The sequence below is a fragment of the Balaenoptera physalus genome (genome assembly GCF_965194825.1).
Source record: "Balaenoptera physalus genome assembly, chromosome: 12".
Taxonomy (NCBI): Eukaryota; Metazoa; Chordata; class Mammalia; order Artiodactyla; family Balaenopteridae; genus Balaenoptera; species Balaenoptera physalus.
The window spans coordinates 71,272,877-71,295,522 of NC_138897.1; the positions used below are offsets into that span (position 1 = coordinate 71,272,877).

The following is a 22,646-nucleotide window of genomic DNA, read 5'->3' on the forward strand; positions in this document are numbered from 1 at the left end:
TTCTCTTGTTGTGGAGCATGGGCTCTAGGCGTGTGGGTTTCAGTAGTTGTGGCACGCAGTCTCAGTAGTTGTGACACACCTTAGTTGCTCCGCGGCACGTGGGATCTCCCCTGATCAGGGCTCGAACCCATTTCCCCTGCATTGGCAGGCGGATTCTTAACAACTGCGCCACCAGGGAAGCCCCTGTGACTCAGACTTGATAGGTTTTGTATTTCTAGGTATTTGTCCATTTCATCTAGGGTATCCAATTTGTTGGCGTACAATTATGTTGGTTCGCAACCTCAGGAGTTCCCCGGGTGAAATTTAAAACTGGCCCCTGCTCTCGGAGGGCAAGAAGAGACCAAATAAAGAAGCAGCCACTCCAGATTGGCAGGTGGCAGTTTTAATAAAAGGACTTACATAGGAAGCTTGTCTTGGGCGGCGGCAAGATGAATAGATCTCTGCCACCTGCCTGTCAGAATTTTAAGAGTTTACACAGTTGCCTTAATGGGGTTCAGTCACTAATACAGTCCAGATGGCCTCAATAACACACCACTCTCTCAAGGCTGCATCACCAATGTCGCTCCTAATGTAGGAACAGTGGGCAGAATGGACATTCCAAGGACACGGAAGAGGGTAAGAGCCTCCAATTGCCCAGGTCCAGCTCACAGCTCATCAGTGCCTTTGAATCCAATCAAATTAGAGAAGAATTCCAGGAATCCTAGAACCAACACAGAAGACTCATCCTTGAGATTCTGTTCCTCTAGAAACAGTTCCAATACCAGAACCTACATCAGTCAGGGTCCACCAAAGAAAGAGAAACAGGGGAATTCCCTGGTGGTCCAGTGGTTAGGACTCTGAGCTTTCACTGCCGAGGGCGCGGGTTCAGTCCCTGGTCAGGGAACTAAGATCCCGCAAGCAGTGAGGCATGGCCAAAAAAAAAAAAAAAAAAAAAAGCAGCAGAAATGGTAGGATACATATTAAGGAATTCATTGCAAGGAATTGATATCAGTGACTGTGGGGTCTGGATGGACAAGCCTGAAATCTGGAGAGCAGGCTGTCAGGAAGGGCAGACTGGAATGCTCGGGCCTGGGCTGAGGCTGCTGTACACACGTGAATCCCTTCCTCATCCGGGAAGCCCTGCTCCCGGGGCCTTTTGACGGATTAAATCAGGCCTACCCAGATTATCTAGGATAATCTCACTTGCTTGGTTAACTGGCTATGGGCTTTAATCACATTGACTAAATACCTTCACAGCAACACCCAGATTAGCGTCTGATCGAATAAGTGGAGACTATAGCCAAGATGACTCTTCCAATGACTTTCCCCCTGCCCGCAGCCACCAGGTGCCTCAGTGACTCTGGTCAGCCTCACCTCCCTCTAGCGCATACACTCCCACGCTGACCCTCGAATTGCTGCCAGTCTAAACGGAGAAGCGGAGAAACTCAGGACTGGGGCCTCCCACCTGTGTAACTTCAAACCAACTTGCACAATGGGTGCCTGGGAATGTCTTTATTTATTTTTTTAAATATTTATTTATTTATTTATTTATTTTGGCTGTGCCGGGTCTTCGTTGTGGCACACGGGATCGTTTTAGTTGCGGCACGCGGGCCTCTTGGTTGCAGCATGCATGTGGGATCTAGTTCCCCGACCAGGGATTGAACCCGGGCCCCCTGCATTGGGAGTCATAGCCACAGGACCACCACGGAAGTCCCTGGGATTGTCTTTAATTGAATTTCTAAAATTCACTTAACAAAGTTTAATCATTTCAAAGTGAACAATTCAGTGGATTTGGTACATTCACAATGTTGTATAGCCATCACCTCTATCCAGTCCCCAAACATTTTCATCACCACAGAAGGAAACCTGGTACTCATTCGACCCTCCCCACCCAGGCACTTTAAAACCAATCTGGGCAGCAGTGCTATCAGGGCATCAAGCAGGGAGAATTTGGACACTAGAGCCTGGAGCCCTGGCTGATCTGCTGTGGGCAGAGGTGCCCTCCTTGGCGGGCAGTGGCTGAAGGCTGCTACTCTTTCACAATCTTCGGGCTGTAGCTGGGTTGGACAGCTTCGGCAAGCTCCCGTGCATACATCTCGTATCTGCCTGTCATCTGAAAGTGAAACACAGACTTTAGAGGTTCCTGTTTCATAAACGCCCTCATTTGCTCGCCACCACCTGCTGCCACTGGAGGGCAGCCATGGGACAGAAATCCTTTAGGAAGACTGGTTGACAGGACAGTCTCAGAGTATAATATAGAGGCACAACCCCCATGTAACCTTTTGGCAACGATTCTGGGGCTGTGGCGAAGATCACGGGTGCCGGTGATGACTCACACCCCCTAGCCCCTCCTGCTGAAAGACCTCTGTGATCTTCCGCCAGAAGGTGTGGTGGCTCCAAGGCAGGAGGGAGGAGGGCTTGACCTGCTCCCAGTCACGAGACAGGAGTGGAGTTGCCGAGATTCGCACCCTGGTCCCCTGGCTCTGGAGGCCCATCCATTCCACATGGCATCTCATCGTGGACACAGAGAGGCTGGGAGAGGCTGGGGGTGGGGCCGGAAAGCCCACCCAGGGTGCTCACACCCCAGCATTCCCTCCCTCCCTCCTTTCCAAAGCCTTGACGGGAACTCATGCCCATCACCATGGCTTGGGAAGCCTTCCGCTTTCAAAAAGTTACTAACGAGAAACCATTCTGTTTATTGGTTCCAACTTCTAATTTGTGTGGAATCCTGCATTAATCTAAACTTCTGGAGGAGGAGAGATAGGCCAGGAGACTTTCATGTGGGAAGTGCCTTCTCTGTCCAGTGAGAATCTGGGACTCAGGAAACGTGCCCAAGGACCCACCCTCACATAAACAGGGGAGTCAGGCCTGAAGCCCTTGTCTGGCTGGATCCGAAGTCCTGGTCCCTCCCAGATATGCTGGGCAAAGTCATTCCGTCCTGACAATGAGATGTTCATTTGCGTGTATGATTTTCTTTCTTTTTTTTTTAAATTTAATTTTTTTATACAGTATGTTCTTATTAGTTATCTATTTTATACCTATTAGTGTATATATGTCAATCCCAATCTCCCAATTCATCCCACCCCTGCCCCCGCCCACCCCCTGCCGCTTTCCCACCTTGGTGTGCATTCCCACCTTGGTGTGCATACGTTTGTTCTCTACATCTGATGATTTTCTTATAAGTGGGTGCAGAGTTGGTGGAAATACTGCTAGACACTAACACAGCAAACTCCATCTGTGTCCTTGATGAGATGCCGTATTTTGGGGGGGGTCCCAGGCTGCAAGCACCCTATCCCAGGAGGTGGGCACTTACACTCCGTGGTGTCACAGGGTATTGGTCTCCAAGGCCACCTGGGGCCTTCGAGTTCAGCCTCTTATTTTACAAATGGGAGTACTAAGGCCGGGAGCAGAAGGGGCTTGCAAAGCAGTGGCAGAGCCAGGCCTGGATCCCATTTCTCCGCTTGACCCACTTCCCTCCATTGTCAAGGCCTAGACTTGGGGCCTGGCCACAGGCAGAGCCAGACATGCACATTTACCTTGTGATAAGTGCAAATGCCTGGAAAGGAAAAAAGGATTAGCGAGGCCAATCCACTCTATTCTCTGGACAAATGAAATTGAGATTAATTTGCTTGAAAGCGCCCAGAATCTAAATCAGATGAGCAGAGAATTTATTGAGGCCTGCTGCCTGGGCATCGTTTGACCCAGTGGTTCCTCCCCTGAGCACCAGCCCTGGCCTTCAAGGAGGCAGACACTGGGCCTTCTGCTCAACTCGTAGCCTCATGCGGCTGTCCCTGAGGCCCCCAGCAGCCGCGGTTCCCAGGGCTGGGGGCAGGACGGGCCCACGCGGAGGAGCAGGGGACTCAGGACCCACCTTGAAGCCCCAGATGTCATTCACCTGCCGGCAGAGGTTGAGGTCGAGCTCGGTGACCAGCAGCCCATCCCGGTTGCGGGAGAGCCCGGGGGTGCGGCTACCATCAGGGGCCGCCACGTAGCTTGAGCCATAAAAGTAGCCGAAGTCCCGGTGAGCTGTGAAGGAGCAAAGGCAAGGCCCCCGTGAGCTCAGGCAGACATGGGTGGACTCTGCAGGGGGATGGGTGCACCAAGAGACTCCCAGGACAAAGGGTCCCCACCTCCCTCCCCAGTGGTGGCCAAGGTCCCAAGGACCTGCCTCCCTCCTTGGGCCTGGAGGCCCAGCAAGTGGCTGCATGTCACCCTCAGCGCCCTCACCTCTGCCCCGGGAACCTTTTACAGGTCACCCTAGTAGAGGTATTGGCCTCCAGCTCCAGCATCAGCCACCACAGCCCAAGGGAGTTGCATGGTTCTGCAGGGCTTCCTGTGGTGGCCCCGCATGGTGAGCTGGTGGCTCTGCCCTCGCCAGCCGTGCCAGCTGTGTCACCCTACCCTCCCTCCACGCCTCAGTCCCCTCACCAGTAAAGCAGGGTAACAGCCACCCTGAAGGTGCGTAGGGAGCATGTGGGCGCAGTGCAGGGCCCAGCTGGCCTCACTTTCCTGCAGGGAGCTAAGTGGGACCAGAGACTCAGGAGGTCTCCAAGGCCTCACGTTGGGGGGGGTGTGGAGCCCTTTCAGGAAATGCTCTTCTGGGAGACAGACCCCCTCAGCCCCCTCTGCTTCCCAGGGCGGGAACCATGAGCGAGTTCAGACACCTCCTTGGTGAGGGGGCAGCCCCCCTCCCACATTCCAGGCCAGAGAGGTGAGGCGGGTTGGCGGTGGTGGGGGGGGGGAGTGGCAGATTCCTAGCAGAGGTGAGGTGAGACCTGCCCTCAGATCAAAACAAGCTGTGGATTCTAGGAACCCAAGGCAGCCATGCTGGGCTCTGGGGCATTTGTACAGCTGGGGAGTGAGGGGTGTGGACGAGGACAAAGGGAGGGGGGAGTGAGGTCTGCGGGGTGGATGATGCACCCCTATTTCAGGGCGCTCACAAAGGGCTCCCCCACACCTCAGTCCATCTTCACCCTAGTCCCGGGGGAGGGATGGAGTCTGATCTGATCTCTACTCCATCCTCATCCAGGGAATGAGGTGGTCACAGGGCCAGGACTACCGATCCATATGGGGACACAGCTGTGCAGACACAGTCTGTGGGGTAGACCCTGCCCGGAAGCGGCAGATGGGGAAGAAACAGTGAGGCCCACCCCTCATATGCAGTCCCATGGAAAGTCACGCGACATACCTTTCTTGCCATCCCCAGAGGTGAACTCGTTCGGAAAGAACTCCTGGGAAATAAAACCAAGGTAAGACACACCTATAGGGGGCGCTGCTGGGTTGTTCATCAACGTCAGGCTGGGGTGAGGGAGTTAGGAGTTAAAGTGATGTGGACCAGCCTGAACTTAACCGTCCCTGCTGAGTCCCAGCCCCAGGCCAGCAGGCAGCCAGCGGGGCATCTGACCAGCCAGGGGAAGACCCGGATTTTGCCATCTGCTGGGAGAAGGGAAAGTCATTGAAGAGAGTGGTTCCCAGGGCCGTGGAGGGCGTCTGAGGCTCGCCTGCTGGAGTCATAAAGCCCAGCCTGGGGTCTGCAAAGGCAGCAGGGGTGGGTGTCTGCTCGTGGCTCTCAATATCTTCCAGAAGCCTAATGGAAACTGCGTGTCCAGCAGGGACAGGGATACGCGGGCTAATTAAAACACTGAGTTTCTTTACGTTGTCAGAAATTAGACCGACTTAGTGTTCTCTCAGACTGATCAGATGCTCTGATTAGAGTTTGACATCTGATTCGTAAGAATGAGGAAGAGGATTTGTTTTGCAATAAATACATGGTGTTTGTAGTCAGAATCCTTTGGTGCGTGAGGTCAAGGGTGGGTGGAGAGAAATTGGGTACTTGGCAGTACTGAGGTGAGAGCCTTTCAAAATGGTTTCAGCTAAAGACAAAACAGACAAAAACAGGGGAGGGACAGTGTTTTCTTTCAAAGTGACAGAAGCCAGTCTGCCCCCTGCTGGGACCCTAGCATGTGGGGCGTGCGTGCATGCAGAGAGGAGGTGTAACACCAGGTGTCCCCAGCAGGGCCACAGCAACAGCAGTTCTTTCCCTTGTGGCTTTTGCTGCTCTGAAGAGGCTGGGCCCCGCTGGCAGGCAGGTTTCGCAGCAGCTGCAGGAGGGTTCCCTGGAGGCCAGGCCTCGGGCACTTACCTCGCCTACCCGGTTGATGGCGCAGGTGAAGCAGTGATTGGCGATGGCTGCGTTTCTGGCCTCGATTGGCCACAGGGACTCACTGTGAGAGCGGAAGGAGAGGAACCAGGTTGCCGACTTCCCAGCCAGGCTCAGAGGATGCTTGGCCCCGAGCTGCAGCCCGGGTGCCAGCCTTCTAGGCCTGTGGTGGGGATGGCCAGGGAGACTCACTGCGTCCGTGGGTGACCCCAAACCCACAAACAGGCCAGCTCATCCCCGGCTCAAGCCAAAGCGGCCTTTTGGAGAGGGCCCAACGCAGCAGAAGCAGCCCTGGATCAAAGCCTCACCCTGACTCAGTTTCCTTTTCTGAAACATCCTCAGAGACCGTGCAGATGAAGCTTCTGGGGGCGGGGTGGGGGTGGGAGGCTGTGTGGCAGGAACCCCTTAACCGCTGCTTCTCACTCGTTCCCTCCTCCCAGGTGGGGGTCAGGAACCCACTTCCCAGGCTGGTAAATGTCAGAAGGGAGCTGGGGCCCTGGTGGCTTGTGTGTAGCGTGTCCCCCAATCCCTACCCTGCTGTGCTGCCTTGCAAAGCAATCTCTACAGGGGGAGATTTCAGGCCTAGCAAACAGAGTACACCTGAAAGTAATTTAGGTTGTAGGTGGACATCGCCTCCCCTGTGCTGGCTCCCATTTCCCAGTGCCCCCCCATCTCCCTCTTCTGAACCCTGAGTCTCGCAGCCGAGGCCCCCTGGTTCTCCTACGGGCCCGCGGGAGGGAGTCATTCCACAGGCACAGCTGAGCTGCAGGCCTCCCTCAGTCCAGCACCTGCCAAGGGGGGACGGGGTGGGAAACTTCGCCCCAACCAGACACCCTGTCCTTCCCCAGCCCACCAAAGAAAATGTGCCACAGGATTCAATGGGCCTCCTTGTCACTAATTATCTGTCTGAGGAGCAAGGTGATTAGGATTCTGAACTGACAGATGTAATGCCCACTTAGAAACGCTGAGTGACTGGGAGCGGGATGCCCTGGAATCTTCCTTCCTGTCAGCATGCACCTGGTTTAAACCAGAGAGTAGGTGGAAGGGGTGGGTGGGTGCTTGTCACAAGCCTAATTCTCAGGAGGATTCACGAGTCTGGAAGAAAAAAAATCACAGGCTTGATTGAGGGGACTCATTTTGCCGCTTTTCTCCCCCCTCCAGCTGCTAAGCCGAGCTGACAAAACTTTTAAGAAAGGATTTTTACAGAAACACACCCGTCAATGACATTTTCGGGAATTAAACAGACAGTGGCAGAGCGAGTGCCATAAAACATCGTTCTTGCAGTTCTCCAGGGAGGGTGCGGAGTGCAGGACTCAAACCCACAGCTGGCAATAAAACGGAGGCTCTCAAAACAAGCAACGGAAAGGAAGCCGGAGGTTTGTGAGAGCCGGGGCGTGCGGGAATCGTGGAGAGCCCGGCGGGGGTATGGGGACATCTGCCACTTTCCCAGCGCGGTGTACACAAGCCCTTAAAAATAATCACAGTGGGAAGGGGAAGGCATCGAGGGGTGGGGATGGCGGCTTTCCTATTAACACACATACATGGTAGAAATCCTGGACCACACGGCTGCACAGTTTGTCAGGATGACTCAGTTCATCAAAAAGCACTTTGCTTCCATTGGGTGCTTGGAACTGTGGGACCCACAAATGAGGATACCCTTCCAATCTGTGCATGTGCACGTGTGTGTGTGTGTGTGTGTGTGTGTGTGTGTGTGTGTGTGTGTGTCTGGGGGGCTCTGATACCAAAGGTGGGAGATGCCGGAGAAGGGGATGGATGCTTCCAGAAGCTGTGAGCCGATGCTTGTGCGCAGCTGGGGGGGATCTGCCTGGCATCGTGCTTGCCATCAATTCTACAAATAATCATTCAGTATTTTAAGAAACTCAGAGTTGCACCATCCTAGTGAACCACCTGTTGTAATTTTCCCACACTCTACGACCATCCTCAGTCTTTGCAGAGTTCTGATCCCAGCCTGGAAACACCTTTTTGCTCACAGGCTTTCATCATGATGCTGCAGTACCTCCATGAAGATTTGTTTTAGTGGCTGTACGATAACCCATGGAAGAGACGGGCTGGCGTTGACCTGACTCTGACCTCTCTCTCCCTTCCAGCTTTTCTTGTAATCAATCATGCTGCCATGAGCATCTTCAGGCAGGCAGCCTTCCCCTCCTCTCTCAGATGCGTCCTCAGGCTAAGGTTCTCAGACTATAATTATCTGGTCAAGGTGTGGACGCTGTGGGAACTTGTGAGACATACTGCTTCTGAAAGACCTGTCAGAGTTTTAACTGCCAGTAGAACCACATCCTTGGAGGGCACCAGTTGGACCACTGTTGGCCAAGGAAGGAAGATCAATAACTTTTAATAAGCCGAGGACACGTGTGTATTACGTTGAGGTGCTTCTGTTTTCTTAACTGGGGCTGATAAAAGCCTGGGGGCGCTTGGTTGGAGAGGTGACCATCTGATTCCAGGACACAGCTGTGCCCAGCCCGGCCTGACAGCAGCTGTACCTGGTGGGGCACTGGCTTCAGGATCCTCCAGGGACCCCTCTGGGGAGCTGGAGCTTGCTGGATGTCTTACACGTGGCCGGCAGGAGGGGCTGCTCTAGAACCCAGAGGTTCTGCCCAGGCTTGGTGGCCCGACGACCAGGAATCACCCTTTGTCGAAACTGCCAACAGACGTTGTCATAGTGGCCACGCTGCCAGGAGGCCCCCAGAGATTCTCTGAGGGGAGATCCAAGACTCGAGTGTCCCCTTCTGCCTGACGGTGCCCCCCCTAGACTCAGACAAGATGGGGTGCATGGATGGGGTGGCAGGTCTGGGGTAGCAGAGGGGGGTCTGCGTTCTGTGAGGGACCTGCTGTGCAGATCAGATCACAGAGGGAAGTTAACGCTGTGGAGGGGGCATCACGCTCAAGAGAAAGGCAAAGTGAATGTCACATCCTGACTTTTAGAAGAAATTCGACTGAAATTTCATGGAGAGCGAGGACAAGAATGACAGGGGTGGGTTGACAGGGAACTCAAGGCTGCCCCCCAGAACTCCCCCAGCTGACCCCACGTGGGGACCGGGACTCCCCCTCCCGGCCCTGCCCCATGACAGAGAGTGAAAGCCAGCACCTCCCGACCCAGGAATGCTGCTTTGGAGGAAGTGAGCTGGGGAGAGAGATATTTGCACACAAATTCCTAGAGCTTTGGAACTTGTTGATGATGCAAAGCTGGAAACCACCCAGAAGCTCAGCCGTTGGGGAGAGAGAAGCAGCGGAAGTGCAGTCGTGCTGGGTCATCTCAGCTGCCTGCTCTTATTCAGTGAGGGGCCCGGGGCTTGCCCAGGAGCTCAGGGCTGCCAGGCCCACCCTCTACCCTGGTCACAACAGCTTTATCTACTCAGGGGTGAGGTTAACACCCAAACACGGGTTCTGTGTTATCAGAAGGAAACACTTGGTTGGCTATAAACAGGTTTCAGAGCCACCTGACTGATGTCTTAAGGACCCTCTCAGCTCCGACCCATCGTCTGCCCCTTCTCTCGTCCGGGTGTCTGCTCTCCGTGCTCCGGACTCTGCAGACAGGAGACTTAGGACTCCTCATTCGTCACCCCACCTCCCAACCCCCCAGGAGCACAGCTGTGACAGGAGGGGGAGCTGAAGCTGGCCAGGTACCTCTGATGCTCCAGACCCCTTAGAAGGGGAGCTTTTCTGAATCCTGTCAGCGATGGGGGAGATTATTATTACCTGAGACACCATCGTAGCCAAGGATGGTATTTTACAGTACAGCACAGCTCTTTAGGAGGGATCGTAATTGACACTTGGAGAATTTTTTCACAGAAAAGTTGGCACCATCCCAGGGTTCAGACAACCTGGTGGTCGCATCTGCCTGCTGTTTCCCAAACCTGCCTCCGCGCCCTGCAGCCTGCCCCCAGAAACCTCCCAAGTCCCTTGTGCCAAGTGACCTGAGTGCTCCGATGGTGGCCGAGGGGTTGAAGATGACCTCAGCACCGTTGATGCTATACATGAGCCAGTTGAGGGGGTGGTGCCGCCCGTAGCAAATGTTCACGGCGATCCTCCCGAACTGAGTCTGGAACACGGGGTGGCCCAGGTTTCCCTCCATGTAGTATGTGGACTGGAAGACAAAGGGTCACGTATGGATGCCTCTGAGCTGCCAAGTTTCCCTTTCCTTAGACTTGACAGAAAATGAAATGTCACCCATACTCCAAAAGGGATGCTCCTGGTATGACTCTACTTTAAGTTCCAAAATTTCAATCCACTTAAAAAAAAACCCAAAATTTGAAAACCCAGACACAATAACAGCAAGCTGACCCAAGGGGAAATCACCGTGGCTTGAGCACTTACCCACAATTTCTTTTGTGGCATGTTAAAAAGTCCCCAAAGCAACTTCCCACAGTATTTCAAAGATAAACTTGGTGAGGTTTCAATCATGGTACAACTAGAGGCTGAGGTGTGTGGTCAGTGTTAACACAAGTTGGTCAATGTCCTCACCAACCACCTGTTCCCATCAGAAGGTTAGAGCTGAAGGGACGGGGGCTCGTCCACAGCAGCTCTCACCCTGCTGGGGGGGCACACCGTAGCCCAGTGGACACAGGACCTGCCCGGCTAACGAAGGCCAATATGAGACTAGAATCCCACTCTGAAAGTGCTCTTCTCCACAAAGCTCCCTGGGCACCCTGCCTGGGGTCAAGGACGTCCCTGCACAGCAGGCAGGTGGGACACAGTCCTGCCAACCCTGCCTCTCCGCCTGCCCCCTTGGGGTGCTGGTCAGGGTCTCACACAGATCTGCTTCCTGCCTTTTGCCTCCTCCCATTAATTTCAAAATTCGTCAGAGTCGGGCAGCAACCAGGATGTGCACACAGGGTGGACGCCGGAGCAGATCCTGGTGCGTTGAGACAAGCCCGTCACTATCCGTGGGGAGCTAAAGATTAATCCCAGGGTAAACAGGTGAGGGGCACGTCTTCCCGCCCTCGCCTCCAGCTGTCACTGGGGAACGCTGGCTTCTTCTTTCTCCCCAGAGGGCCTTGGCTAGCTCTGCACATCCTTTCTCATCTGCCTGACCAGCCTGAGAGTGGCTGGGACCCCCACAATCAGGCAGGGCGGCGAAGGATGGGGATATCACATCCTGAACAACTGTACTTACTGCAGATCAAGTTCAGACTTCATATCTTAGGCATTAGGTGGAGTTCATTTCCCTCCTTCAAACATCCACCTCCCTCCACCTACACACCCATGATGGGCATTAACTGATCAGAACAGCTCCCCTGACTTACAGCCTGATTACGGGCACCAAGCCCCAGCTAACACACCTGTGCACAGACACACATTCCTCGCTGTCACCCGACATGTGGACGTGGCTGACTCAGACCCCACGGGAGCCATGGACAAGGACCTCTCCCCACCAAACAAGAACTAGACTGTGACGGACGAGGAGCTCAGGGCCTGAAAGGGGCCACGGGAATCATTTCACGCTTGTGCACTATTGATTTTGGTTTTAATTTATATACGAATTACTTCAAAGAAAAATCCCAGGAAGCCAAATCAGGTTATATTTAAAAAAAAATAGCCCTCTGCACTAAAGGCGTTTGGGACTCACCGGGAGTCCCACTGCATCCCATCCACCTGTGTGACGCAGTGCAGTGCAGGGAGGCCCCCAGCGCTGCTGCCACACTGTGCTGCAGCTGTGCTGGTCATCCAAGAGGCAGCTCACCTCATTGAAGTCGCCCACTCTGGGGATGTGGTTTTTCCTCGTCTTGCCCAGGATGGCTCCAGAGTTGGAGATCACCACGGCTGTGTTCCACAAGATGTCCCCATGTTCCGTGTCTCGCTCCAGGATGGGGGACACCACCACCATGTCATGCTTCCTCGCCAGCTGGAAAAATGAGTACGGCACAGTCTTATTTTCAAATCAAGTGTCATAACATTTTTATGGAAGAATCTAATGGTCCTCCTAGATAGTTAGACGGGGTTCTGAGGTCTCCCTGCATCTGTTCTTTGAAGACTAAATGCCAGCGTTGTCCTGACGCCCAAGCTTAGCTAAATAGGAACCAGCATTGTCCTTGTGCAGTGTTGGTGGGAGTGTAAAAACGGTGCAGCTGCTGTGGAAAACAGTATGGCAATTCCTCAAAAATTAAAAACAGAACTACCGTATGACCCCATAATGCCACTTCTGGGTATATACCCAAAATAACTGAAATTAGTCTTTTTTCTCTTTCTGATACAAGTGAGAATAATAACTATTTATTCATTCACTTTACCATTTACTATATGCCACGTTTGTGCTAATAGGTGAAATGCATTCTCTATTCTTTTTTTTTTTTTTTAAAGACACCAATTGTACTTGAACATTTGTTACTTTCTTTTTGTTTTTTTTTAATGAATTAATTAATTTATTTATTTTTGGCTGTGTTGGGTCTTCGTTTCTGTGCGAGGGCTTTCTCTAGTTGTGGCAAGCGGGGGCCACTCTTCATCGCGGTGTGCAGGCCCCCCACTATCGCGGCTTCTCTTGTTGCGGAGCTCAGGCTCCAGACGCGCAGGCTCAGTAGTTGTGGCTCACGGGCCTAGTTGCTCCGTGGCATGTGGGATCTTCCCAGACCAGGGCTCGAACCCGTGTCCCCTGCATTAGCAGGCAGACTCTCAACCACTGCGCCACCAGGGAAGCCCCCATTCTCTATTCTTAAGCGGTCTAAACTTAAATAATTCTAGTCAGAATTAAATCACTTGAAATTTCAATTAGCCTAGCAACCCTAATGAGAGGGTGTATGGGTTATATCAGGATTTCTGAAATATTGAAAATAGCCCTGGGGACCTTTTTAGTGTGGATAAGGCTGATTTCCTAATTCTAAAGGGTGCCCAGAGAGCTAAGTCTTTTGTTTTCCAACCCTGTGAGCCCTATACAAAGATCACAGACCCTACAGTACAAATAAAATAAAAGCAAGACTTAATGCCACTTCCCATAGACCTTCAGATCCAGAGGCAATAACAAGGCAAAACAAAAAAGAAGGTAACAAGCGTTGACAAGGATGTGGGGAAACAGGAACCTTCTTAAACCGCCAGCAGGAATGTAAATGATGCCGCGTTCCTGGCGGAGTTAAACACAGTTACCATAGGACCAGCAACCGTGCAGGAAAGTAGATTTTCACACCCATGTTCTGAGCAGCACTATTCACGACAGCCAAAAGGTGGAAGCAACACAAGCATCTAAATAAATCGTGGTGTATATATGCAATGGAGTATTATTCAGCCTTAAAAAGGAAGGAAATCCTGGCCTATGGATGACATGGCTGTCATCCCTGACATGGATGAACCTGACGATGTTATGCCAAGTGAAATCAGCCAGGTGCAAGAGGACAAACACTGCAGGAGTGTACTCATGTGAGGCATCTAAGCTAGGCAAATTCACAGAAACAAAGTGGAACGTCAGGCACCAGCAGCTGGGGGTGGAGGGGGTTGTTCCATGGGTGGAGGGTTTCAGATTTACAAGATGACAGAGTTCTAGAGGTTTGCTTCACAACACTGTGAAGATACTTAACATGACTGACCTGTACACTTAAAAATGGTTAAGATGATTAATTTTATGTTATGTGTTTCTTACCATAATAACAAAGAAAAAAGGGATTTCCCTGGCAGTCCAGTGGTTAAGACTCTGCGCTTCCATGGCAGGGGGTGTGGGTTTGATCCCTGGTTGGGGAACTAGGATCCCACATGCCACATGGCACAGCCAAAATAAATAAATAAAATAAAATAAAATAAAATAAAATAAAATAAAATAAATCATATGTTTCATCTATACAAAAAAATCCCAGAAAGAAAACCAAACATAACTCTTGACACCAAATTCCTTTTGTCTCAAATAAGAAGTTCAGGATCTGGTGACCAGGATGAGCAGCCCCAGCTGGTCATTTGTCATCAGCTCTTACCAGCCCGTTGCTACTTCTGACCTTAATGACAGAACAGAGGGATGGCACGGCGGGCAGAAGGGGATGCTACGAGCACGTGGGGGCAGCTGTGGTCCCGGGGCCCTCGATGCAGACAGGGGTCCCCTGGGACCAGCTCATCCCCATCCTCCCTTTGCTCTTCCTTCCTCCCACCCTGGTTCAGGCACGCCGTCTGCAATCACTTCCTGCCTCGTAGCACAGAATCAACAATCTGGTGGCTGAGAGAATTTTCCCTACAGCCTGAGAACAGGGATGTTTGGAATCACAACTCAGTATTGATAGAATCACTATGATTACAGTTCTGCTCCAAAAGCCCTTAAGTATATGTAGAAAGTCTGAAATGCGACATTGGAGAAATGAAAGGAGTTATTTTTTTCGAGGTGAGAATAAGCATAAGTCACCATTCGTAACCTCTTGGAATGTCATTGGGGTTTTCTGGATGACCGCTTTATTAAGATACAATTCACGGAGCATAAAGTCCATTCTTTCAAAGTGTGCCATTCAGTGGTTTTCAGTACATTCAGAGTTGTGCAACCAACACCACAAACTAATTTTAGAACATTTTCAACACCCCAAGTGGAAACCCTGTCCCCATGAGCAGTCACTCCCCATCCCCTCTCCCCGCCCAGCCCCTGGCAACCACTAATCTGCTTTCTGCCTCCAAGCATTTGCCTATCCGGGACATTTCATATAAATGGGATCATAGAACATGTATTATGAGGTTTTAATAAAGAAAAAGGAAGCCCAGTTTCTACACTGATGAGACGGGCCATGCAGAGATGCTTCCATAACTCAGGTGAACAGCAAGTGGGGTAGCAGAGCTCTGGACACAGACTCAAACTTGACCTCAGTCCCTGAGTGCCAGCGCCGCACTTGCCAGCTGCAGACCCTACTACGGGAGTCATCTCCAGGACCCCCTCCGTGGGCTGCAGCCCCCTCACTTAAAAAGCCATTAAGGGCCCTTCTGGCTCTGAAACTCTGATTTTAAGTGAAAGTACACTAGGGACTTCCCTGGTGGTGCAGTGGTTAAGAATCCGCTTGCCAGTGCAGGGGACATGGGTTCGAGCCCTGGTCTGGGAAGATCCCACATGCCACAGAGCAACTAAGCCTGTGTGCCACAACTACTGAGCCTGCGCTCTAGAGCCCACGAGCCACAACTACTGAAGCCCAGGTTCCTAGAGCCTGTTCTCCGCAACAAGAGAAGCCACCGCAATGAGAAGCCTGTGCACCGCAACAAAGAGTAGCCCCCGCTCGCCACAACTAGAAAAATTCTGCGCGCAGCAACGAAGACCCAACACTGCCAAAAATAAATAAATAAATACATAAATAAATAAACTTATTTAAAAAAAAAAAGAAAATACACTTAAAAAAGGGGGTGGGTAGGGGCAGTAAATAGTCTTATCTATTCTTACCTGGCAAAGCAAGAGCCAAATGGGCGCGTTTTCCACGGAGAAGGGCCACCTCTGGCAGCTGCGGCCTCTCTTTGTGACCTGCCCGTGTTTGGCCGCTGCCAGAGGTTAGTTAACAGTTAAAGGTAGGTTAACATCCTACCTCTTGACAGAACTTCGTGGTGGGCCCGTCCTCTGCTGACTCGGCAAATTCCGTCCATGGAAGCTTCTCTCTCGTACAGAAAGCAAAGGGCATAGCTGTGGAGAGGAGAAAGGTCAGAATCACATCCAAGCTCATGGCCTCTGAGGGGGGTCCTTGGCCTGGTGGGGGAGGGTTTCCACAGGAGACCCCAGCCCCAAGAGCCTTGGCCTGCCTTCTGAGGCCCATCCCTGGCTGTGGGGACACCTCCCCTTTAGGCTTCATGGCAGAATGAGAGGCGAGGCCAAATGTCCTTCCTATGGTCTTAAAAACACTTGCAGCAGAAATCTGAACAGATACTTGCACACCTACGTTCACAGAAGCATGATTCGCAACAGCCAAAAGATGGCAATGACCCAAGTGTCCATCAGTGGACAAACGGATTAACAAAATGTGGTCCATCCATTAGATGGAATATTATTCAGCCTTCAAAAGGAAGGAAAGTTTGACACTTGCTACAACATGGGTGAACCTTGAAGACGTTATGCGCATTGAAGTAAGCCAGACACAGAAGGACAAGTGCCATATGGTTCCACTTACATGGGGGACTTAGGATAGGCACGTTCACAGAGACAGAAAGTAGATGGTGGGTGCCAGGGGCTGGGGGAGGGGAGAATGGGGAGATGTTGTTTAAGGGGGACAGAGTGTCAGTTTGGGAAGATGCAAAGGTTCTGGAGATGGATGGTGGCGATGGTTACACAATAATGTGAATGTACTTAATGCTACAGAACTGTGCACTTGAAAATGGTTAAAATGGTAAATTTTACGTTATGTCTATTTTACCACAATTTTAACAATACATATATATGTTAAAAATTTTTTGCAAAAGGTACAGCCAGAAACTGTTCCCAACCAGCAGATCCCGAGCTGCTGGCCAATCTGCTGGTTGGTTAAGAGCACAACCAAGGCTCCTTGGGGACAGCGTCAGAGGGCCACCAAGGATGGCGCTGGGACCCTCACACGTCACCATAGGAATGTTCATCCTCCCAGGGACTGAGGCTTGCTCAGGAACAAGAAAAGCCATTCATTTAATGACCCCATCAGAAGTTTGGGAACCACTGGGTAGGCTGAGCACTCCCCAAGGATAAAAGCATTATTTCTGTGACCTCTGGCTAGATGCCACCATCTAGGGGGCTAATTCAATAGGAAATTTCATTAACTCACTGATTTTTGTTTGCTTAAAAAAAAAAAGCAGGTACATATACACGCAGTAACAATTCAAAGAATGCCATGCACACCAGATTCTCAACGGCAGTTTCCTTTGTGGGGTGGAGGGGGCTGCGATGGGGGTAGGCACCAGGGACCTCTGGCTGAGTGTGTCCCACTGCTCCACAGCCTCGGCCACGTGCATCCACACCCGCCAGTCTGATGCTGTGAGCTGGGATCTCACTGGGATTAGACATGCGTTTCCCGTGTCACCAGTGAGGTGGAGCACCTGGCCACATGGTTGCTGGCCTTTCTGGATTCATCCTCCAGATGATCTTGTCCGTAACCTTGGTCCACTTCCTGCTGAGCTGTTTGTCTTTTTCTTCTTGATTTGGAGTACTGAATTCCTTGTTTGGACCAATCCCGCATACAGTTGGCCCTCTGCATCTGCGGGTTCCCCCAACAGCAGGCGGAAAATATTTGAAAAAAAATTCCACAAAGTTCCGAAAAGCAGAACTTGAATTTGCCACACACGGGCAACTATTTACTTGGCATTTACACTGTATTAGGTATTACAAGTAACCTCCAGATGATTTAAAGATTTAAAGTATATGGGAGGATGTGCGTAAGTAACATGCAAATACTACACTATTTTATATAAAGGACTTGAGCATCCCTGGATTTTGGTCTCTGCAGGGTTGGGGGTCCTGGAAACAATCTCTACAGATACCGACGGACGACTGTACTCTTTAGATCTTCCTCCTCCCAATAACCCAAGTCCATTTCTTTTAGGAGGATTAGCCTAACGGATGTTTCCAGATGCTTGCTACTGTTCCGGTCACTCTGAAACTCAAAGTGCAGGGAAGGTTTGTAGGAAGCTGTGTGATGTGGCTGGCGAGGACCACCTGGTTGCTGCATGGGTTGTGTGGCCTGTTTGGAGGTAATAATTGCAACCAACCTTTTCCAAACACGGGCCATGTGCCCAGCACGGTGCCAGGCCTGGTGATAGGCAGCATGTCCCCAATACCCCTGCGAAGTTGGTGTGACTCCTCATTTCACAGAGAAGAGAAGCACCAGCCTCCAGATTCCTTCCAGTCCCTGGAAGCCTGGTGCTATGATGGCATCACCACCATCTCAGCCGCCAGGGCGGTAGCCCATGGAGGCAGCTAAGTGGGCAGCAGGCTCTGCCAGCACCAGCCCAGGGGGCCTTGGCACCAGGATCAAGACTCCCCAGGCGCCATCGGTGAAGATGGATGAGCTATTTTAAGGAAGCCAACAAGAAAGCTGTTGATAACAAAGAACAATCCTTAATGACCGTTGTTCACTCTCAGCTTTCAGAGCATTAGGAGAGACTCAAATGCCCCAAGAGAATAAAACCTCCCTTTCCGATTTCATTTCAGCTTGCTAAGCTCTCCAAATTTCTCCATTTCCATTTTAATGGCTTCTTTTCCTGTTTTCACAACTGCTGTAACGTAAACAAACTTTCAAAAGAAGCATGTGGAAGGGAGGTTGGGGGAGGTCGGTTGTGAAGTTCCAACTACAGTTTCCAAATTAGAGGGGAAGGGGGTTCCACATTCACTGAACCAACACTCCACGAGGCAGGCTCAGACTTGCACCGGGCCCTGCCCTCAGGAGCTGCCAGCCAAGACGGGAGCTGAAAGGGAACCTGTGTAGGGGAGTCCCCAGGGTCCCCCCAAAGGAGGGGGTGCCCGTGCTAGGCCTTGATGGATGTGCAGGGGTTTTCCAGATCCAAGAAAGAGAAGTTGGTTAAACCATCCAATAAATATTTTTTAGTGTCTGTCATGTACCAAGGATTATTCAAGTCACTAAAGATAAAATCTGGATTATTCAAGTCACTAAAGATAAAATCTGGGTAGGGGAAAGAATAAACAGAATGTGGTCCATCCAAACAATGGAATATTATGCAGCCATAAAAAGGAAGGACACTCTGACACATGCAACTACACAGACGGACCTTGAAACCATGATGCTCAGTGAAATACGCCAGACACAAAAGGCCAAATACTGTAGGATTCCACTTACATGAGGCCCCTAGAGTAGTCAAATTCATAGAGACACAAAGTAGAATAGAGGTTATCAGGGGTGGAAGAGGAAGGGGAGTACAGAGTTTTGGCTGGAGATGATGAAAAGGTTTGGGTATAGATGGTAATGACAGTTACATAATTTTGCAAATGTATTTAATGTTGCTGAATTGTACACTTACCAATAGTAATAGTATGCATATTTTACAATTAAATTTTTTTAATGTTAAAAAAATAGAGGGCTTCCCTGGTGGTGCAGTGGTTGAGAGTCTGCCTGCTAATGCAGGGGACACGGGTTCGAGCCCTGGTCTGGGAAAATCCCACATGCCGCGGAGCAACTAGGCCCGTGGGCCACAACTACTGAGCCTGCGCGTCTGGAGCCTGTGCTCTGCAACAAGAGAGGCCGCGATAGTGAGAGGCCCGCGCACCGCGATGAAGAGTGGCCCCCGCTTGCCACAACTGGAGAAAGCCCTCGCACAGAAACGAAGACCCAACACAGCCAAAAATAAATAAATAAATTTTAAAAAAAAGTAGAGGTGGGGATTGGGGTGGGAAAAGTAAACACCACCAAGGCACTGATCACATGGAGCTTACAGTCTAATGGAAGAGGCAGACAAATCAAAAGCATCACACAAGAGTACACGTATAACGAGAAATGTGAAGAACGTGATGAACTTCTGGGTACAGGTGGCAGATGGGACGCACTCCTTTGCTCTTTCCTGAAACCCCACCAAATGAGAGTAAAGGGTTTTTTGTGTACAGGTATAAACCCACAGGGATGAGGCACGAGCCAGGGACAAAAACAACAAAACATGGGAGGCTGGAGAGCCGAGGGAGGCGGAAGATATCTTAGTGAATCTGAGAACACTGAGTCCCCCCCGCAGTGGAGGAAGCCAGGAAGCACCCCACTCTCCATCACAGACCCCTTGAAAGCTCAGGAGCCAGAGGCACCATGCAGCTCTGAAGGTGGGGATGCAGGGAGGGGCGACAAATAAGTAGGATTGGTCAAAAGTCTACTTAAGAAGTTAGATCCCTTCTCCACTCCAAGAGGCTGGATTGAGCCTCTCCCACCCCAGCTAGAGGCTCACTCTCTAGAGACAGTTAAACAGAGGATCTCTGGCCTTGGGGAACCCAGGACAAAGGTGAGTAGAGTGATAAAAACAAAGGGATTAACTAAACATAAGCATACTGGACTCCTGTCCTTTCCTCTTGGCAGGAGATTAGATGAATTTTCTCTGGGGAATCTGACCAGCCTGAAAAGAATGACCCAAAGATACTACCATAGGCGATTTCCTAACAAACAGCTAAACCCGGTCATCCTATAATGAAACTCAGTGGAGGAGCCCCTCCCACAAACTCAGAGCTTGCAATCAGTTTTTTAATCCCCAATTCTTAAAATATAAGTAATCAGGGCAGCAGCGGGGAGACCAACTTGGAGTAACTAGGAACCATGCAGGGAGAAAAAAAAATATTACTTAATATCCTTAGAGATAAGAGAAGATATTGTAACTATAAAACGAGAACAGGATGTGATAAAATAGAAAATTTCAGCCCAAAAGAACTCTCATAAATTCAAAATATGACAGCAAAAACAAAACACTAACTAGAAGGCTGAATGACAAATTAGATAAAATCTACCAGAAAATTGAACAAAAAGACAAAGAGATGAAAAATAGGCACAAATACAAAAGAAAATGAGGGATCCAGTCCAGAGTTCCAACATCCTAACAGCAAGGAGTATCAAAACAAGAGGAGAGAAAAAAGGGGAGAAAATCACGAATGAAACAATCTAAGAACATCTCCTAGATCTGAAAGACTCAAGTTTCTAGACTGTTAGAACTCACTGAAGTATCTAGAAGGATGGATTAAAATAGATACACTCCATGGCACATCATTATGAAATTTCAAAGTACTGGAGAAGAAGAGATCCTACAACCTTCTATAGAAAAACAGGCCACATACAATGGGGCATAAATCAAAATAGTCTTAGACTAGTCAACAACACCCAAAGCCAGAAGACACGGAGCAAAGTGTTCAAACTTCTGAAGGAAAATTTTTTCTAACCCAGAATTCTATACCCAACCAAACTATCCAGCAATATTTTCAGATGTGCAAGGTCTCAAACAGTCTACTCAACCAAAATGAGGGGGAAAAGCAAGAAAGAGGAAGCTGTGAGATAGGAGAAACACAAGAGCAAGGCAGAGGGACCCCACCCCCCCGGATGATGGTGAAGGGAGTCCTGGGATGGCAGAGAGGGGGAAACCAATTCAGAACAGAGCAGCCAGAAGGCTCTGGGACAGATTTCTGTGAGGAGATGAAACCGATAAACTACCTCATATGTCTAAACCTCTTAGGGGGATTTAGGAAACCAGCAGAAAGTTTGGGGTAGACTTTGTGGTAAGCATGTAGAAAACAAAGCAAACTCCAGGGAAAACAGAAAGCTATTCAGGGAAAGAAATCAAAGCGATTTCCTTTGAATCCTGGTAGCAAATGGACTGGGGACAGACCAGGAAGGGTACATGTGCGTAGAGGGGGCAGGAGAGGGCAAAGGACTACACTGTCTCCTTCCATCATGGGAAGTCAATAAATGATGCAAAACTGAAAAATTAGGAAGCAGCAACACAAGCAAAGGTAAATTCCAAAAGAACCAGCTCAGAGAAGAAGTAGCTGCCTCTGGGGAAAAGGATAGCTATTTTTGGTAACAGACCTTGTAGACCCATTTGACTCTAAACCATGAATGTGTATAACTATGACAAAAAAATAAAAATAAAATAAAGAGGTACAAGGTAGCAGGAGTATTTAATAGGGATGCAACTTTACACGGGGAGGCAGGCTCTGAGCTGAGATCCGAAGGTCGAGCAGCGTTACAGGCCAGGGGAGAGGAATGCTCCAGCTCCAGCTCTGGCTCTGGGTGGAGGGAACAGCGGGCGCAGTGGCCTCAGGGGAGCGGAGTAAAGTATCAGAAGGTCAGGGCAGAGCCCGGCAGAGATGGGGAGGAACAGATGATGCAGTGCAGAGTTTTCATACAGCTCTTTCCTAGAAGGTGTGGGCAGCCAGTTAGAAGGGGCCAGAGTGGAGGAGACCAGCTGGAGGTGATTACAGAAGCTGAGGAGACGCTGACATGCCTTGGATCAGGGCAGAGGTAAGGAGGTGAGAGGAAGGAGTAAACGGATTCAAGTTTGGAAGGAAGGCCGAGGCTCAGATGAGAGACTGAGGCAAGTGAGAAGGAGGAAAGCTGGGGTTCTGGGGTTGCTGGTGTTGTTGACAAAGAACCTTTCTATGGATGAGAAAAGAAAGGAGATTTTAAGAAATCAAGCAGCAGACACTCTTGGCGACGTGGAGATAAGACAGCACTGAAGGCAGCAGAGAAAGCACCCCGAGAGAGACTTACTCCATGCTTCCTGGAAACAGATGATGTTGACTCCACACATGGCAGCCACCTCTACGATGGCCTCGATGCGTCTGTGCAGGGCAGTGACCTGGCAATTTAAACAGCGAGGATTAGTTGGTTGAGACCATCTTTAGAACTCAACCACCACGTGGCCGGCTGCAAGACGAGGAGGAGGGTGGGAGGTTCTGGTATGTTGGACTGTCCTTGGGTCCAAGTCTACAGTCAAAGGTGGCGGTGCAGAGGCTCTGGGGTCCCCCACACACTCAATGCTGCCTCGCTAAGCCTCGGTGTCCTTGACTGGAGAATGGGGAGAACGCCGCCCACCTCGTGGGGTTGCTAAGCGGAGGACGTGAGGATGTGAGCGCTTACTGCGAGAGGGGCCACACTCAGTGGGCCCACCACACACCACA

General features: G+C 50.6%; 1 protein-coding gene across 5 annotated transcripts in view; it reads right to left on the minus strand.

Annotated features, from left to right (window-relative positions):
• Positions 1–360: 360 nt before the first annotated feature.
• The window catches only part of UPB1 (beta-ureidopropionase 1), a 29,293-nt gene continuing 7,007 nt past the window's right edge, over positions 361–22,646 (minus strand). For 2 of the 5 annotated variants that reach the window (XM_082416336.1, XM_082416340.1), the window contains 8 exons: positions 22,237–22,324; positions 15,622–15,716; positions 11,844–12,005; positions 10,078–10,247; positions 6,122–6,203; positions 5,168–5,210; positions 3,851–4,005; positions 1,691–2,092 (listed from right to left, as the gene is read on the minus strand). In XM_082416336.1, coding sequence (XP_082272462.1) covers positions 2,009–2,092; positions 3,851–4,005; positions 5,168–5,210; positions 6,122–6,203; positions 10,078–10,247; positions 11,844–12,005; positions 15,622–15,716; positions 22,237–22,324 — 879 coding nt within the window. In that variant the 3' untranslated portion in view covers positions 1,691–2,008. Of the gene's footprint in view, positions 701–1,690; positions 2,093–3,850; positions 4,006–5,167; positions 5,211–6,121; positions 6,204–10,077; positions 10,248–11,843; positions 12,006–15,621; positions 15,717–22,236; positions 22,325–22,646 lie in introns of those variants that run through there. The other 3 variants (XM_082416337.1, XM_082416339.1, XM_082416338.1) reach the window with 3 other exon arrangements.